Source organism: Aquarana catesbeiana, linkage group LG09 (genome assembly GCF_042186555.1).
Source record: "Aquarana catesbeiana isolate 2022-GZ linkage group LG09, ASM4218655v1, whole genome shotgun sequence".
NCBI lineage: Eukaryota > Metazoa > Chordata > Amphibia > Anura > Ranidae > Aquarana > Aquarana catesbeiana.
Window position 1 is genome coordinate 3,230,035 of NC_133332.1, and position 20,032 is coordinate 3,250,066.

Sequence of the window (20,032 nt, forward strand, 5' to 3'; positions counted from 1 at the left end):
TTGGCATTACTCATATCACTGTTCCTCCACTCTAGCACCCTCTGTTGGTGGATCTCTAGTCTACCTCCCATTCGTAGACCTAGCCCTGCTCCGTAATACTTCCTTCCTATCGATCCGGCCTTTTGGATAAATGTCGGTTGAGCCTTAAAAAAATACTCCAATAACTCGATGTCTTAGAAACTGGAATAACTGAGCTGAAGGAATAATTAAAACCTCCTATGCATGGACAGGTTTTGTTAACTGGTCTAGGGATTGCTTGTTGCTTTTCTATTATCTGCACAAATCTATTTTATGCAGCGTTGCTTGGCAGTCTGACAGCTCCAGGCATAAAAGCTCACAGCACGACGAACGTCTAGCAACGCAATAGAACGAGGCGGTAAACAGACAACGGAACAAAGGCGTCTATCTCCCAGAAAGGAACCCCCCCCCCCCCACAATTTAATCTCATTGGTGAAATGACACGGGTTTCCTATCAGGAGATAAACAGGCGCTCTTTATTCAGTCATAGCGAAAGGTGAAGACCCCAAATAATGACATTTCCACCGAAAAAAATCCTTCAGATGCCGAGCGCAATCTTGGCTCCAGACACTGCAGGACATTTCGCTTGTCTTCCGCCCACACAATTGGTAAATTCGGCTCCAGCTGCAGAAACTATAAAAAGGATTTCTTAATCCCGCGCTATATTTAGCCGTTTGATATGTTCAGGTTGCCAAAGTATAAACGCGTCCCGTATTCTGAGGGAATTAAAGATTAATCGCGGGCACCCCGCTGAGAGCACCGCGCCACAAAGAAAACATACACAAATCTCCGCCGAAAAGACTCGCCTTCTCAATTCATTTCCATGCAGGGTGATCGTTTTCTGCACTTCAAACATTCATCAGTCTTATGGGAAATGCCACGAAGATGACACCACAGACCCAACGTTTAGATAATTAGACTTAGAGAGACGTCCTCAAAGGATGCGGGAGGTGGTCCTATCACAGTGTACCTCCTCAGGGTGGCAGACGCCATCTTTAATATGAACAGTAATTCATTATAGTCACTAAATAATATACACTCGCCGGCCGCTTTATTAGGTCCACCTGACTAGTACCGGGTTGGACCCCCTTTATTAGGTGCACCTTGCTAGTAGCGGGTTGGACCCCCTTTATTAGGTGCACCTTGCTAGTAGCGGGTTGGACCCCCTTTATTAAGCCCACCTTGCTAGTAGTAGGTTGGACCCCCTTTATTAGGTCCACCTTGCTAGTAGCGGGTTGGACCCCCTTTATTAAGCCCACCTTGCTAGTAGTGGGTTGGACCCCCTTTTATTAGGTCCACCTTGCTAGTAGCGGGTTGGACCCCCTTTATTAGGCCCACCTTGCTAGTAGTAGGTTGGACCCCCTTTATTAGGTCCACCTTGCTAGTAGCGGGTTGGACCCCCCTTTATTAAGCCCACCTTGCTAGTAGTGGGTTGGACCCCCTTTTATTAGGTCCACCTTGCTAGTAGCAGTTTGGACCCCCTTTATTAAGCCCACCTTACTAGTAGTGGGTTGAACCCCCTTTTGCCTTCATTCTTCACTGCTCTCTAGTGAATGGATAGGCTGCATTCTCAGTGATGTCATTGCTCTCTAGTGAATGGATAGGCTGCATTCTCAGTGATGTCATCACTCTCTAGTGAATGGATAGGCTGCATTCTCAGTGATGTCACCGCTCTCTAGTGATTGGATAGGCTGCATTCTCAGTGATGTCATCGCTCTCTAGTGAATGGATAGGCTGTATTCTCAGTGATGTCACCGCTCTCTAGTGATTGGATAGGCTGTATTCTCAGTGATGTCACCGCTCTCTAGTGATTGGATAGGCTGTATTCTCAGTGATGTCACCGCTCTCTAGTGATTGGATAGGCTGCATTCTCAGTGATGTCACCGCTCTCTAATGATTGGATAGGCTGCATTCTCAGTGATGTCACCGCTCTCTAATGATTGGATAGGCTGCATTCTCAGTGATGTCACCGCTCTCTAGTGAATGGATAGGCTGCATTCTCAGTGATGTCATCACTCTCTAATGATTGGATAGGCTGCATTCTCAGTGATGTCATCGCTCTCTAGTGACTGGATAGGCTGCATTCTCAGTGATGTCATCGCTCTCTAGTGAATGGATAGGCTGCATTCTCAGTGATGTCATCACTCTCTAATGATTGGATAGGCTGCATTCTCAGTGATGTCATCGCTCTCTAGTGACTGGATAGGCTGCATTCTCAGTGATGTCATCGCTCTCTAGTGACTGGATAGGCTGCATTCTCAGTGATGTCATCGCTCTCTAGTGATTGGATAGGCTGCATTCTCTCAGTGATGTCATCGCTCTCTAGTGACTGGATAGGCTGCATTCTCAGTGATGTCATCGCTCTCTAGTGACTGGATAGGCTGCATTCTCAGTGATGTCATCGCTCTCTAGTGACTGGATAGGCTGCATTCTCAGTGATGTCATCGCTCTCTAGTGACTGGATAGGCTGCATTCTCATATATCACATAAATAGTCCCTGAGGACATTGGGGTGGACGCTCTGCAGACCATCACACTTACCTGAAGTGCAAGTGGTTTCCATCTGACGTTCTTCAGGAGTGCGGGTGCCGATGCCAGAGTGTTCTGAGGTCTCTTCTTCAGGGTCAGGATCACCCCACTGGGATCTTCTCTCAATGCGTTCACCAAGTTTTTTAATTGCCAACCAACCTGGAGAGACACAAACCGGACCAATCATCATCTCTGGAATCTGTACAACCAAATGTAACAAATCACCACCAAACAATTCCAGCGAGCAAAATTGCTTATGATCTCTTCTATCTCTGAGGACATCAGAATCCCCCCCCCCCCCACCCCGCAACCACTACAGCCAACACAATGCCAAGTAATGGCAGAGAAATCTCCCCATTGTGGGAGGGGCAGAGACACAAACTACTGCAGGGAAATCTCCCCATTGTGGGAGGGGCAGAGACACAAACTACTGCAGGGAAATCTCCCCATTGTGGGAGGGGCAGAGACACAAACTACTGCAGGAAATCTCTCCATTGTGGGAGGGGCAGAGACACAAACTACTGCAGGAAATCTCTCCATTGTGGGAGGAGCAGAGACACAAACTACTGCAGGAAATCTCTCCATTGTGGGAGGGGCAGAGACACAAACTACTGCAGGAAATCTCCCCATTGTGGGAGGGGCAGAGACACAAACTACTGCAGGAAATCTCTCCATTGTGGGAGGGGCAGAGACACAAACTACTGCAGGAAATCTCTCCATTGTGGGAGGGGCAGAGACACAAACTACTGCAGGAAACCTCCCCATTGTGGGAGGGGCAGAGACACAAACTACTGCAGGAAATCTCCACATTGTGGGAGGGGCAGAGACACAAACTACTGCAGGAAATCTCTCCATTGTGGGAGGGGCAGAGACACAAACTACTGCAGGAAATCTCCCCATTGTGGGAGGGGCAGAGACACAAACTACTGCAGGAAATCTCTCCATTGTGGGAGGGGCAGAGACACAAACTACTGCAGGAAATCTCTCCATTGTGGGAGGGGCAGAGACACAAACTACTGCAGGAAATCTCTCCATTGTGGGAGGGGCAGAGACACAAACTACTGCAGGAAATCTCCCCATTGTGGGAGGGGCAGAGACACAAACTACTGCAGGAAATCTCCCCATTGTGGGAGGGGCAGAGACACAAAACGTGGTAAACATGTTGCAAAAATGTATCACGTTTTTGGAACGAGGAAGTGTGAAAGCAGCCTTTTGAATACAAAGTAACTGACAGCCTCATACTCTCCCATCACATTCACCATCATACTCCATATGTAATATTTATATATTAGATAATTATTATTAGTATTATTATTATTTATTTACAGTATATATACAATGTAACCAACAGCCCAACATTCTCACATCACCAACACCTGTATATGTATTTATTATGCATTATTCATTCATTATTATTTTTACTATTATTATGTATTAGTTATGTATTTATGTATACAAAGTAACAAAGTAAAGCACAGTCCCACACTCTCACATCACTGTCACTATAGTACTGTATATGTAATATTATGTATCATTTATTATCTATATAATAATATTGATAATAAAAATTATAAAAACTAAAGGCATATTAAATAAATACATAATACATTACATGTAATAATAATAATATTTATTTATATATTTATTGTATTATTATTATTATGTGTTTATTATTTCTTATGTATTAGTTATGTAATTATTATGTATATATATACAAAATAACCGCCAGCCCGATATTCTCACAGGACCAGCTTTATTGCACCGTGTATGTACTATAGTACTCTATATGTAATATTATGTATTATTTATTTATTTAATAATATTTTTAATAACAAAAAATAATAAAAAAGCAAATGTATATTAAATAAATAATACATAATGAATCTAATAATAATACTAATACTATTTATTATGTATTTACTTTATTATGTGATTATTATTTCTTATGAATTATTTATGTATTTATTATTTCTATTATGCATTTAATAATAATTATAATGATGAAAATAATAAAAAATAAATGCATATGAAATAAATACATAATGAATGCAATAAGAATAATAATAATATTTATTCTGTATTTATTTTATTATTATGTGTTTATTATTTCTTATTTATTATCTATGTATTTACAGTATCTCACAAAAGTAAGTACACCCCTCAGTGACATTTGTGTAAATCTTTTCTTCTATCTTTTCATGTGACAACACTGAAGAAATGACACTTGTCTACAATGTAAAGTAGTGAGTGTACAGCTTGTATAACAGTGTAAATTTGCTGTCCCCTCAAAATAACTCAACACACAGCCATTAATGTCTAAACCGCTGGCAACAAAAGTCAGTACACCCCTAAGTGAAAATCTCCAAATTGGGCCCAATTAGCCATTTTCCCTCCCCGGTGTCATGTGATTCGTTAGTGTTACAGGGTCTCAGGTGTGAATGGGGAGCAGGTGTGTTAAATTTGGTGTTATCGCTCTCACTCTCTCATACTGGTCACTGGAAGTTCAACATGGCACCTCATGGCAAAGAACTCTCTGAGGATCTGATAAAAAAAATTGTTGCTCTACATAAAGATGGCCTAGGCTATAAGAAGATAGCCAAGACCCTGAAACTGAGCTGCAGCACGGTGGCCAAGACCATACAGCGGTATAACAGGACAGGTTCCCCTCAGAACAGGCCTCGCCATGGTCCACCAAAGAAGTTGAGGTCACGTGCTCAGCGTCATATCCAGAGGTTGTCTTTGGGAAATAGACGTATGAGTGCTGCCAGCATTGCTGCAGAGGTTGTAGGGGTGGGGGGTCAGCCTGTCAGTGCTCAGACCATACGCCGCACACTGCATCAAATTGGTCTGCATGGCTGTCATCACAGAAGGATGCCTCTTCTAAAGATGATGTACAAGAAAGACCACAAACAGTTAGCTGAAGACAAGCAGACTAAGGACATGGATTACTGGAACCATGTCCTGTGGTCTGATGAGACCAAGATAAACGTATTTGGTTCAGATGGTGACAAGCGTGTGTGGGGGCAACCAGGTGAGGAGGACAAAGACAAGTGTGTCTTGTCTACAGTCAAGCATGGTGGTGGGAGTGTCATGGTCTGGGGCTGCATGAGAGCTGCCGGCACTGGGGAGCTACAGATCATTGAGGGAACCATGAATGCCAACATGTACTGTGATATACTGAAGCAGAGCATGATCCCCTCCCTTCAGAGACTGGACCGCAGGGCAGTATTCCAACATGATAACCACCCCAAACACACCTCCAAGACCACCACTGCCTTGCTAAAGAAGCTGAGGGTAAAGGTGATGGACTGGCCAAGCATGTCTCCAGACCTAAACCCTATTGATCATCTGTGGGACATCCTCAAACGGAAGGTGGAGGAGCGCAAGGTCTCTAACATCCACCAGCTCTGTGATGTCATCATGGAGGAGGGGAAGAGGACTCCAGTGACAACCTGTGAAGCTCTGGTGGCCTCCATGCCCAAGAGGGTTAAGGCAGTGCTGGAAAATAATGGTGGCCACACAAAATATTGACACTTTGGGCCCAATTTGGAGATTTTCACTTAGGGGTGTACTGACTTTTGTTGTCAGCGGTTTAGACATTAATGGCTGTATGTTGAGTTATTTTGCGGGGACAGCAAATTTACACTGTTATACAAGCTGTACACTCACTACTTTACATTGTAGACAAGTGTCATTTCTTCAGTGTTGTCACATGAAAAGATAGAAGAAAAGATTTACACGAATGTCACTGAGGGGTGTACTTACTTTTGTGAGATACTGTATTTATTATGTGTTAGTTATTATTATTATACACTATTAATATAGGGCCAACAGTTTACGCAGCGCGTTACAATGTAGAGGGGGGACAGCACAATTACAGTTCAATACAGAAGGGACAGGAGGGCCCGGCTCGTAGAGCTTACATTCTAAAGGGAGGGGGTGGTGGTAGAAAAGGTAATAGATGCGGGGAATGATTTGATGGGGGTGGCTCGGGGACAGTTGTTAGGTGGGTGTGGGATAGGCTTCCCTGAATAAGTGAGTTTTCATGGATCTGCTAAAGGTGGACAGGTTAGGGGCTGATCGGATATACCGGGGCAGGGAGTTCCAGAGGATGGGAGAGGCTCTGGAGAAGTCCTGAAGGTGAGTATGAGAGGAGGTAACAAGGGAGCTAGAGAGTAGGAGGTCCACGTTTGTCTCACTGTGTGATGAGTAAGGATGCGGGTCCTCGGGCCAGCCCTGAAAGTCTTGGGAAGGGGTGGACATGGCCTTTTGGCTTAGTTCGCCCTCTCTCATGGGGTCTCCCTTCGGGGGAGCCCCACCTAGTACTTGGGTGGGTCCTGTCTCGGCAGGCCCTCCAGAGAACGGGGTCTGTCTGGTTTCGGCCAGATAGACCATTGTAAGTACCTTTGTCCCCGCAGGAGCCTAACGCCCCGGGGGATCAGGGAATTGGCACGTCTTGTGTACCCGTGGCACTTTTTTGTGAGCACTCCTTATGTGTGTGCACATTTTTTATGCACCGGGTGAAGTTTTTGGGTGTGTTTTGCACGCCATAGGCTTTCAAAAAAAAAAAAAAGAGAGTAGGAGGTCCTGGGAGGAGCGGAGGAGGCGATTTGGGCGATATCTGTAGATGAGGTTGGTGATGTAGATGGGGGAGATGTTGTGGATGGCCTTGTATGTTGTGGTTAGTATTTAGAATTTTATACGGTGGGGGAGGGGAAGCCAGTGAAGGGATTGGCAGAGAGGGGCAGCAGTCACGGATCGATTAGTGAGGTGTATTAGTCTAGTAGCAGCATTCATAATAGACTGAAGGGGGGAGGAGCCTGTGTAAGGGTCGGCCATTAAGGAGAGAGTTGCCGTAGTCAATGCGGGAAATAATCAAGGAGTGAATAAGTTGCTTTGTGGTGTCATTAGTCAGGAAGGGTGGAATTCTGGAGATGTTGCGGAGGTTAAGGCGGCAGGATTTAGCCAGTGATTGGATGTGGGGGCTGAAGGAGAGGTCAAAGTCAAGGATTACAACCAGGACCCTGGCATCTGTGGAGGGACCAGTGGTTGTGTTGTTGATCTTAATTGTAAAGTCATGGGGGGGGGACCGTGAAGGAGGAAATATAACAAGCTCAGTTTTAGAAGGATTGAGTTTGAGGAAGTGGTGTGACATCCATACCGATATGTCATTCAGTAAGTTTGAGATCCGTGAGGAGATCGATGGAGTGAGTTGAGGAGTGGAGAGATAGATCTGTGTGTCATCGGCGTAGAGGTGGTATTGGAAGCCATAAGAGGTTATCAACTGGCCCAGAGAAGAGGTATAGAGTGAGAATAAGAGGGGCCTAAGGATGGAGCCTTGGGGTACGCCAACAGAAAGAGGAAGAGGAGCGGAGGAGGTGAAGTTGCGACACTGAAACTGCGCTGAGATAGGTAGGAGGAGAACCAGGATAAAGCAGAATTACGGAGGCCAAGGGAGTGTAATTTTCTGAGGAGGAGCAGGTGGACAACTGTGTGGAAGGCAGCAGAGAGGTCTAAGAGTATGAGTATGGAGTAATGGCCATTGGTTTTAGCAGTTAGTAGATCATTGGTGAGTTTTAGTAGGGCAGTTTCAGTGGAATGCTGTGGATGGAAGCCAGGCTGTAGGGGGTTGAGAAGGTTGTTGTCCGTGAGGTAGCGACTCATTCGGTCGTGGACAAGGCGTTCGATGAGCTTGGAGGCAAATGGAAGTAGGGAGATGGGTCTTAAGTTATTCAAACGTGTGGGGTCTAGTGAGGGTTTTCTAAGTATGAGGGTAACCAGTGCATGTTTGAGCGGGGAAGGAAAGGTGCTGGAGCAGAGGGAGAGGTTGAAAATGTGGGTTTGGGAGTTGAGGATATAGCGGGAAGGTGGTCGCAGTAATTGTGAGGGGACAGGGTCCAGGGGACAGGTGGTGAGGTGGGCCATGGAGAGGAGTTTATCAACTTCATCGGTGGTAACTGGGCAGAAGGAGGAGAGTATTGAGTGTGGTGTTGGACCTGATGTGTTGGGTAGGGGAGGAAGTTGAATGTTGGATATCTTCTCGCGAATTGCGTGGATTTTGCTTTTGAAATGGTTGGCAATCTGTTGAGCGGTAAGCAAGGAGGTGGGTGGGGGTAGTGGGGGGTGAGGTAAGGAATGAAGGGTTATGTATTTATGTATACAAATTAAAGGACAGCCCCACACTCTCACATCACTGTCACTATATTACTGTATATGTAATACTATGTATTATTTATTTATTATGTATTTAATATTAATAATAATAAAAAATAAATGCATATTAAATAAATACACAATAAATGTAATAATAATAATATTTATTATGTATTCATTTATTTATTTTATTATGGTGTGTTTATTATTTCTTATGTATTATTTATGTGTTTATTATTTATTATGTATTTATATATACAAAATAACTGCCAGCCCAACACTCTCACAGCACTGCCATTATTGCACCATGTATGTACTATAGTATTGAATATGTAATATTATGTTTTTTTATTAATTACGTATTTTATAATCATTTTATTAATAAAAAAAATGCATATTAAATAAATAATACATATAAATGCAATAATAATAATAATATTATTTACTATGTATTTATTTATTTTATTGTCATGTGTTTATTATTTCTTATGTCATATTTATGCACTGTATTTATTATTTCTTATGTATTCATACATACAAATTAACCACCAGCCCGACACTCTCACAGCACTGTATATGTAATAATATGTATTATTTATTATGTATGTAATAATAAAATAATAATAAAAATAATAAAAAATAAATGCATATTAAATAAATACAGAGTAAATGCAATAATAATAATATTTATTATGTATTAAGTGTTTATTATTTCTTATGAAATAATAAACTAAAAAATTCATAAATTCTTATAAATTATTTATATATTTCTTATGTATTTCTATATACAAAATTACCGCCAGCCCGACACTGTCACCGCCGTGTATGTATTTATGTAGTAATATTTCTGGGGGTGTATTACATAGATATATATAATACATGACCGGGGACTGGACAGTCCGGACACATATATTACACGATGTGAAGTTGCGTCTGGCGGAGGGTTCTCGGCGCTCGTAAAGCTCGCGGTGTCTTCCATCCGCCATCATATTAGAATGTATCACTCGGAGCGATCGGGGGATCTGTTCATCCAGATAAAAGTGTTTGCGTTCCGTCCTCGCTCCTCCTGAGCTACATAATCCCTTTTGCGTCTGGCGGTCCCCGAGTTCAGTAATAATTCAGCGGCATCGCTCGCCGCCGCCGGCGTTCTATGCGGACCTGGAATCACCTTATACATTAATTCGGGTAAATATCTCCAAAAATACAGCCGGGAGCTTAACGAGACAACGATGGAAATGCGATTATCTCCCAATTAGGCCGCCATAAAATCCTTGCTGAACATTCCTCTCTGCCTGCAAACAAAGCGTCACCGGTGGCCTAGATACCGAGAGTTTGTATCGCACCGCGGTCTGCCGCCACTCAGGTGTACAACGCGCTTAGAGGGCCACAAAACAGAAAGGAAGAGACGGGGGAAGTACAAAATTAATCATCCATTTTATTTTTAGGGGTTATTAGAACTTAAAGAGGACCTATCATCAGATACATTTTTCAATTTAAACTACAGAATGCTCAGTAATGTGTCTTTGTAATACCAAGATCCCACTACAATGCCTTTACCTGCCGGAAGCACGGCACCATCTTTGTTCAGGCATCATCCAGGGTCATCACTCATTTCCTGGACTGAGATGTTGGCTCAGAGATGAAATAATCATGAATATCCCGGGGGAGGGGGGATATTCATGGACCTTACTGTGTTTATAAAGGTCTGACACAGATCAGCCACTTCTAACCTTGTGGCTTGAAATTCAGTAAGGTCCATAAAGAGATGGATGAGCAAGTTTGGGGTGAAGGAACTTGATTAAGGTCCATGAAGACATGGATGAGTGAGTTTGAGTGTAGGAACTTAACTAAGGTCCATGAAGACATGGATGAGGGAGTTTGGGGTGGAGGAACTTGACTAAGGTGCATGAAGACATGGATGAGGGAGTTTGGGGTAGAGGAACTTGACTAAGGTCCATAAAGACATGGATGAGTGAGTTTGGGATGGAGGAACTTGACTAAGGTGCATGAAGACATGGATGAGGGAGTTTGGGGTGGAGGAACTTGACTAAGGTCCATAAAGACATGGATGAGTGAGTTTGGAATGGAGGAACTTGACTAAGGTCCATGAAGACATGGATGAGGGAGTTTGGGGTGGAGGAACTTGACTAAGGCCCATGAAGACATGGATGAGTGAGTTTGGGTGGAAGAACTTGACTAAGGTCCATGAAGACACGGATGAGGGAGTTTGGTGTGGATGAACTTGACTAAGGTGCATGAAGACATGGATGAGGTAGTTTGGGGTGGAGGAACTTGACTAAGGTCCATGAAGACATGGATGAACGAGTTTGGGATGGAGGAACTTGACTAAGGTCCATGAAGACATGGATGAGGGAGTTTGGGGTGGAGGAACTTGACTAAGGTCCATGAAGACATGGATGAGGGAGTTTGGGGTGGAGGAACTTGACTAAGGTCCATAAAGACATGGATGAGCGAGTTTGGGGTGGAGGAACTTGACTGGCCTGCACAGAGTCCTGACCTCAACCCAATAGAACACCATTGGGATGAATAAGAGCGGAGACTGGGGACCAGGCCTTCTCGTCCAACATTATTGCCTGACTGCACAAATGCGCTTCTAGAAGAAGGGTCAACCATTCCCATAGACACACTCCTAAACCTTGTGGACAGCCTTCCCAGAAGAGTTGAAGCTGTTATAGCTGCAAAGGGTGGGCCAACCCAATATTGAACTGTATGGACTAAGACCGGGATGCCATTAAAGTTCATGTGTGTGTATAAAGGCAGGCGTCCCAATACTTTTGGCAATACAGTGTGTATTACAAGGTTCAGAGGGGTAATAAGTCCCATTAGTCCTCCTAAGAGAGATATGCATAAAAACTTTGTCATGTTTGGTGTCTAACAAATCATAAATTCATTCTGCTAAACAATATGCTGGTTTTCAGGTTGTATCCTCTTTTCATATAGAAATATAGATGTGCCTATGATATTTGGCATTAAGTGGGTGTCAGCTGATGGTAACAAAATACTATCCAGCTGAAGAATCTGCTTCTTCTGATGTTTTTATGTTATTCTGTAAACTTAAATTGGTGAGAAAAATCCAAAATAGCAAGTCTTGGGTAAGAACTCAAAATGGATTGAATAATAAAATAACAAAATTACAAGAGAAATATTACAATACAGAATGTGACAATAATATCAATAATGTAGTTATGTTCTTGACATAAAAGTTGCGCGTGTATAATTGCGTGTGTGTGTGTGTGTGTATAGCTGCGGGCAGCTCATCCTCGTGTCTTTGTTCTCTTACTTTTTACACCATAACTATCAAATTCACCCCCCACCTCTCTCCTATAATGGGCTGATTTAAATGACTTCTGCTGAGCTCTGTTGTCCCTCTATAAGTCTAGGTTCACATCTATGCGGCTGTGCTCAATTCGTTTTTCAGTCACGTTTTGCAGTGCGTTTTATGTTTTTTGAAGGTCTCACAGGTAACAGTGCATGTCAGAGCACAAACCAAGCCATGAAGTCCAAGGAATTGTCTGTAGACCTCCGAGACAGGATTGTATGGAGGTACAGATCGGGGGAAGGGTACAGAAACATTTCTGCAGCATTGAAGGTCCCAATGAGCACAGTGGCCTCCATCATCTGTAAATGAAAGAAGTTTGAAACCACCGGGACTCTTCCTAGAGCGGGCCGCCTGGCCAAACTGAGCGATCGCTGGGGGGGGTCCTTGGGGATCTTAGTCAGGGAGGTGACCAAGAACCCGATGGTCACTCTGATAGAGCTCCAGCGTTTCTCTGTGGAGAGAGGAGAACCTTCCAGAAGAACAACCATCTCTGCAGCACTTCACCATTTCCACCAGTCAGACCTGTATGGTAGAGTGGCCAGACGGAGGTTACTCCTCAGTAAAAGGCACATGACAGCCCACCTGGAGTTTGCCAAAAGGTCTCTAAGACCATGAGAAACAAAATTCTCTGGTCTGATGAAACAAAGATTGAACGCTTTGGCCTGAATACCAAGCGTCATGTCTGGAGGAAACCAGGCACCGCTCATCACCTGACCAATACCATCCCTACAGTGAAGCATGGTGGTGGCAGCATCATGCTGTGGGAATGTTTTTCAGCAGCAGGAACTAGGAGACTAGTCAGGATGGAGGGAAAGATGAATGCAGCAATGTACAGAGACGTCTTTAATGAAAACCTTCTCCAGAGCGCTCTGGACCTCAGATATGTGGCGAAGGTTCATCTTCCAACAGGACAACCACCCTAAGCACACAGCTAAGATAACAAAGGAGTGGCTACGGGACAACTCTGTGAATGTCCCCGAGTGGCCCAGCCAGAGCCCAGACTTGAACCCGATTGAACACCTCTGGAGAGATCTGAACATGGCTGTGCACCGATGTTCCCCATCCAACCTGATGGAGCTTGAGAGGTCCTACAAAGAAAAATGGGAGAAACTGCCCAAAAATAGGTGTGCCAAGCTTGTAGCCTCATACTCAACAAGACTTGAGGCTGTAATTGGTGCCAAAGGAGCTTCACCAAAGTATTGAGCAAAGGCTGTGATACTTATGTACATGGGAGGAGCCTGTGATACTTATGTACATGGGAGGAGCCTGTGATACTTATGTACATGGGAGGAGCCTGTGATACTTATGTACATGGGAGGAGCCTGTGATACTTATGTACATGGGAGGAGCCTGTGATACTTATGTACATAACAATATGTGGAAAAAGTGAAGCGCTGTCAATACTTTCCGGATACACTGTATATATAAAATGTATAATACAATTATCTTAAAATGTATCTAAAGTAAAAAAAAATACATATTTTTTTGCTTGGAAGGGTTATAGCTGTCTGTGTCCCCATTAGGGAGATTTAGCCTCTCTAACTGTGACCACAGTCATTGAGACACAAAGTGATGGAAAGCCTCAAAATGTTATAGTTGTCACCAGAGCAGGAACGGAAGAAAAATCTTTGAAGGGGGACACCAGTTCTGGTGGCAATTCTTCTCGCTTTATAGAGGTGTCCTTTCACTTCCTGTTGTGTTTCCAGGACAGGAAGTGAAAGGAAATCTCCCTAAAGGGACATAGACAGTAAAAAATAAATAAACCGACAATAGTTTAACCCTTTTCCTACTCTATCCAATAGTAAAATAAACATTTTGGCAATATATATATATAACAAAGGACTGCAAACCTTTCCTTCCAAAAAATAATATTAACAGAGCTGAACTTTGATCTACTTATGTTTGCCTTCTCTGGTTCCTCCCCAGTCAGGCTGAGGAGGAAAGAGCTAGATGACGACTGTGTGCTCATTGGTAGACATTCCCCGCCTTCTCCTCCAACCACTGTGTGCTCATTGGTGGACATTCCTCTCCTTCTCCTCCAACCACTGTGTGCTCATTGGTGGACATTCCCCGCCTTCTCCAACCACTGTGTGCTCATTGGTGGACATTCCCCGCCTTCTCCTCCAACCACTGTGTGCTCATTGGTGGACATTCCCCCACCTTCTCCTCCAACCACTGTGTGCTCATTGGTGGACATTCCCCGCCTTCTCCTCCAACCACTGTGTGCTCATTGGTGGACATTCCCCGCCTTCTCCTCCAACTACTGTGTGCTCATTGGTGTACATTCCTCTCCTTCTCCTCCAACCACTGTGTGCTCATTGGTGGACATTCCCCGCCTTCTCCTCCAACCACTGTGTGCTCATTGGTGGACATTCCCCGCCTTCTCCTCCAACCACTGTGTGCTCATTGGTGGACATTCCCCGCCTTCTCCTCCAACTACTGTGTGCTCATTGGTGTACATTCCTCTCCTTCTCCTCCAACCACTGTGTGCTCATTGGTGGACATTCCCCGCCTTCTCCTCCAACCACTGTGTGCTCATTGGTGGACATTCCCCGCCTTCTCCTCCAACCACTGTGTGCTCATTGGTGGACATTCCCCGCCTTCTCCTCCAACCACTGTGTGCTCATTGGTGGACATTCCCCGCCTTCTCCTCCAACCACTGTGTGCTCATTGGTGGACATTCCCCGCCTTCTCCTCCAACCACTGTGTGCTCATTGGTGGACATTCCCCGCCTTCTCCTCCCACCACTGTGTGCTCATTGGTGGACATTCCCTGCCTTCTCCTCCAACCACTGTGTGCTCATTGGTGGACATTCCCCGCCTTCTCCTCCAACCACTGTGTGCTCATTGGTGGACATTCCCCGCCTTCTCCTCTAACCACTGTGTGCTCATTGGTGGACATTCCCCGCCTTCTCCTCCAACCACTGTGTGCTCATTGGTGGACATTCCCCACCTTCTCCTCCAACCACTGTGTGCTCATTGGTGGACATTCCCCGCCTTCTCCTCCAACCACTGTGTGCTCATTGGTGGACATTCCCCGCCTTCTCCTCCAACCACTGTGTGCTCATTGGTGGACATTCCCCGCCTTCTCCTCCCACCACTGTGTGCTCATTGGTGGACCATCCCCGCCTTCTCCTCCAACCACTGTGTGCTCATTGGTGGACATTCCCCGCCTTCTCCTCCAACCACCGTGTGCTCATTGGTGGACATTCCCCGCCTTCTCCTCCAACCACCGTGTGCTCATTGGTGGACATTCCCCGCCTTCTCCTCCAACCACTGTGTGCTCATTGGCGGACATTCCCCACCTTCTCCTCCAACCACTGTGTGCTCATTGGCGGACATTCCCCACCTTCTCCTCCAACCACTGTGTGCTCATTGGTGGACATTCCCCGCCTTCTCCTCCAACCACTGTGTGCTCATTGGCGGACATTCCCCACCTTCTCCTCCAACCACTGTGTGCTCATTGGTGGACATTCCCTGCCTTCTCCTCCAACCACTGTGTGCTCATTGGCGGACATTCCCCACCTTCTCCTCCAACCACTGTGTGCTCATTGGCGGACATTCCCCACCTTCTCCTCCAACCACTGTGTGCTCATTGGCGGACATTCCCCACCTTCTCCTCCAACCACTGTGTGCTCATTGGCGGACATTCCCCACCTTCTCCTCCAACCACTGTGTGCTCATTGGCGGACATTCCCCGCCTTCTCCTCCAACCACCGTGTGCTCATTGGTGGACATTCCCCGCCTTCTCCTCCAACCACTGTGTGCTCATTGGTGGACATTCCCCACCTTCTCCTCCAACCACTGTGTGCTCATTGGCGGACATTCCCCACCTTCTCCTCCAACCACTGTGTGCTCATTGGTGGACATTCCCCGCCTTCTCCTCCAACCACTGTGTGCTCATTGGTGGACATTCCCCGCCTTCTCCAACCACTGTGTGCTCATTGGTGGACATTCCCCACCTTCTCCTCCAACCATTGTGTGCTCCTCTCCCCCTCCTCAGCCTTCTCTGGTTCCTCCCCAGTCAGGCTGAGGAGGAAAGAGCTAGATGACGATAGACGTCCCCCTGCCAGGAAATGAGGCGGGCTCTATCTTCTAATGCACATTGTGAGAAGCTCACAGTGTGCAGTGAAATCTATTTCAGTCCAGGAGAGGAGCCGGTACAACTGTGCAAGACTGGAGGGGGAGGGGCCAAGGTCAGATTTAACCCTTTCCTATTCTATCTTTTTTTTTTTTTGTCTACTCAAACAGCGATAATTTTTTTTCAGCCTAGCTAAATATATAACAAACCCCTCGGGAGCGGGCGGCCTGGCGGTTTCCTGTTGTCGGCGGTGATTTTCGGATGTCGACTAAACAAGGTGAATTATCTCTTTTAATAATGTTCCCAGCCCCCGACCCCCCACCGTCTCCCGCCATCTACACAGACACAAATAATGGCGGCCATTATCGAGCCATAACTGTAAACGTGTTTTAATATTCTCCGACGGATCGCGGGGAGGAAGACGTGAAAAACGTTCTGGAGTTTTAATTAAAGACGAGCCGATATTTACATCCAGAAATCGCCAACACGGCCGGAATTCCGGGAAGAGCCCATACATTGGATTGTACAGAATTCCCCCCAGAATTTATCCGGTCCGCTCCGGACAATGACCAGGAACAATGGAGGATACAAGCTCTTATGTTATCACTCACTGTACTCAAGCCCCACCCCCCATTACTTTCTTTTCCTGCATGCTGGTAGGCGGGCAGCTCACACAAAGCAGAATCCTTCCTGTGTCTTCCAGAGAGCAGAAACTCCCCACTGATCACAAACTTATCTCGCGTTGAGCGTTCTTAGCGATGACTCTGGATGGCGAGGGGCGCGTCACGCAATCTTAGCAATGACTCTGGGTGGTAGATGCGTTGCACACTCCTAGCGATGACTCAGTTTGGGTGGTGGAAGACGCGTCGCGCATTCTTAGCGATGACTCAGTCTGGGTGGTGGACGCGTTGTGCGTTCTTAGCGATGACTCAGCCTGGGTGGCGGAGGACGCGTTGCATGCTCTTAGCGATGACTCCATCTGGGTGGTGGAGGACGCGTTGCACGCTCTTAGCGATGACTCAGTCTGGGTGGTGGAGGACGCGTTGCACGCTCTTAGCGATGACTCAGTCTGAGTGGCGGAGGACGCGTTGCGCGTTCTTAGCGATGACTCAGTCTGGGTGGTGGAGGACGCGTTGCACGCTCTTAGCGATGACTCAGTCTGAGTGGCGGAGGACGCGTTGCGCGTTCTTAGCGATGACTCAGTCTGGGTGTCGGAGGACGCGTTGCGCGCTCTTAGCGATGACTCCATCTGGGTGGTGGAGGACGCGTTGCATGCTCTTAGCGATGACTCAGTCTGGGTGGTGGAGGACGCGTTGCGCATTCTTAGCGATGACTCAGTCTGGGTGGCGGAGGACGCGTTGTGTGTTCTTAGCGATGACTCAGTCTGGATGGCGGAGGATGCGTTGCGTGCTCTTAGCGATGACCCAGTCTGGGTGGTGGAGGACGCGTTGCACGCTCTTAGCGATGACTCAGTCTGAGTGGCGGACGCGTTGCACGTTCTTAGCGATGACGCAATCTGGGTGGTGGAGGACGCGTTGCGCATTCTTAGCGATGACTCAGTCTGAGTGGCGGAGGACGCGTTGCACTCTCTTAGTGATGACTCAGTCTGAGTGGCGGAGGACGCGTTGCGCAATCTTAGCGATGACTCCATCTGGGTGGTGGAGGACGCGTTGCGCATTCTTAGTGATGACTCAATCTGGGTGGTGGAGGACGCGTTGCACGCTTAGTGATGACTCAGTCTGGGTGGTGGATGCGTTGCACGCTCTTAGCGATGACTCAGTCTGGATGGTGGAGGACGCGTTGCACGCTCTTAACGATGACTCAGTCTGGGTGGCGGAGGACGCGTTGCACGCTCTTAGCGATGACTCAGTCTGGGTGGCGGAGGACACGTTGCGCATTCTTAGCGATGACTCAGTCTGGGTGGTGAAGGACGCGTTGCGCATTCTTAGCGATGACTCAGTCTGAGTGGCGGAGGACGCGATGCGCGTTCTTAGCGATGACTCAGTCTGGGTGTCGGAGGACGCGTTGCGCGCTCTTAGCGATGACTCCATCTGGGTGGTGGAGGACGCGTTGCATGCTCTTAGCGATGACTCAGTCTGGGTGGTGGAAGACGCGTTGCGCATTCTTAGTGATGACTCAGTCTGGGTGGTGGAGGACGCGTTGTGTGTTCTTAGCGATGACTCAGTCTGGATGGCGGAGGATGTGTTGCGTGTTCTTAGCTATGACTCAGTCTGGGTGTCGGAGGACGCGTTGCGCGCTCTTAGCGATGACTCAGTCTGAGTGGCGGACGCGTTGCGCGTTCTTAGCGATGACTCAATCTGGGTGTTGGAGGACGTGTTGCGCATTCTTAGCGATGACTCAGTCTGAGTGGCAAAGGACGCGTTGCGCGTGCTTAGCGATGACTCAGTCTGAGTGGCGGAGGACGCGTTGCACGCTCTTAGTGATGACTCAGTCTGAGTGGCGGAGGACGCGTTGCGCGTTCTTAGCGATGACTCAATCTGGGTGGTGGAGGACGCGTTGCACGCTTAGTGATGACTCAGTCTGGGTGGTGGAGGACGCGTTGCACGCTCTTAGCGATGACTCAGTCTGGGTGGCGGAGGACGCGTTGCACGCTCTTAGCGATGACTCAGTCTGGGTGTTAGATGCGTTGCGCGTTCTTAGCGATGACTCAGTCTGGGTGCTGAAGGACGCGTTGCACGCTCTTAGCGATGACTCAGTCTGAGTGGCGGAGGACGCGTTGCGCATTCTTAGCGATGACTCAGTCTGGATGGTGGAGGACGCGTTGCACGCTCTTAGCGATGACTCAGTCTGAGTGGCGGAGGACGCGTTGCGCATTCTTAGCGATGACTCCATCTGGGTGGCGGAGGACGCGTTGCACGCTCTTAGCGATGACTCAGTCTGGGTGGCGGAGGACGCGTTGCACGCTCTTAGCGATGACTCAGTCTGGGTGGTGGAGGACGCGTTGCGCATTCTTAGCGATGACTCAGTCTGGGTGGCGGAGGACGCGTTGTGTGTTCTTAGCGATGACTCAGTCTGGATGGCGGAGGATGCGTTGCGTGCTCTTAGCGATAACCCAGTCTGGCGGAGGATGTGTTGCGTGCTCTTAGCGATGACTCGGTCTGGGTGGTGGAGGACGCGTTGCACGCTCTTAGCGATGACTCAGTCTGAGTGGCGGACGCGTTGCACGTTCTTAGCGATGACTCAATCTGGGTGTTGAAGGACGCGTTGCGCATTCTTAGCGATGACTCAGTCTGAGTGGCAAAGGACGCGTTGCGCATTCTTAGCGATGACTCAGTCTGAGTGGCGGAGGACGCGTTGCACTCTCTTAGTGATGACTCAGTCTGAGTGGCGGAGGACGCGTTGCGCAATCTTAGCGATGACTCCATCTGGGTGGTGGAGGACGCGTTGCGCATTCTTAGTGATGACTCAATCTGGGTGGTGGAGGACGCGTTGCACGCTTAGTGATGACTCAGTCTGGGTGGTGGATGCGTTGCACGCTCTTAGCGATGACTCAGTCTGGATGGTGGAGGACGCGTTGCACGCTCTTAACGATGACTCAGTCTGGGTGGCGGAGGACGCGTTGCACGCTCTTAGCGATGACTCAGTCTGGGTGGCGGAGGACGCGTTGCGCATTCTTAGCGATGACTCAGTCTGGGTGGTGAAGGACGCGTTGCGCATTCTTAGCGATGACTCAGTCTGAGTGGCGGAGGACGCGATGCGCGTTCTTAGCGATGACTCAGTCTGGGTGTCGGAGGACGCGTTGCGCGCTCTTAGCGATGACTCCATCTGGGTGGTGGAGGACGCGTTGCATGCTCTTAGCGATGACTCAGTCTGGGTGGTGGAAGACGCGTTGCGCATTCTTAGTGATGACTCAGTCTGGGTGGTGGAGGACGCGTTGTGTGTTTTTAGCGAT

The 20,032-nt window shown here is 47.3% G+C and overlaps 1 protein-coding gene across 1 annotated transcript in view; it reads right to left on the minus strand.

The window, feature by feature from the left end:
• LOC141107389 (connector enhancer of kinase suppressor of ras 2-like) overlaps nucleotides 1-20,032 on the minus strand; it is a gene marked incomplete in the record, with an annotated part of 546,558 nt that overhangs the window by 156,410 nt on the left and 370,116 nt on the right. The window contains 1 exon segment of the mRNA XM_073598089.1: nucleotides 2,559-2,705. Within this exon segment, the coding sequence (XP_073454190.1) occupies nucleotides 2,559-2,705 (147 nt within the window).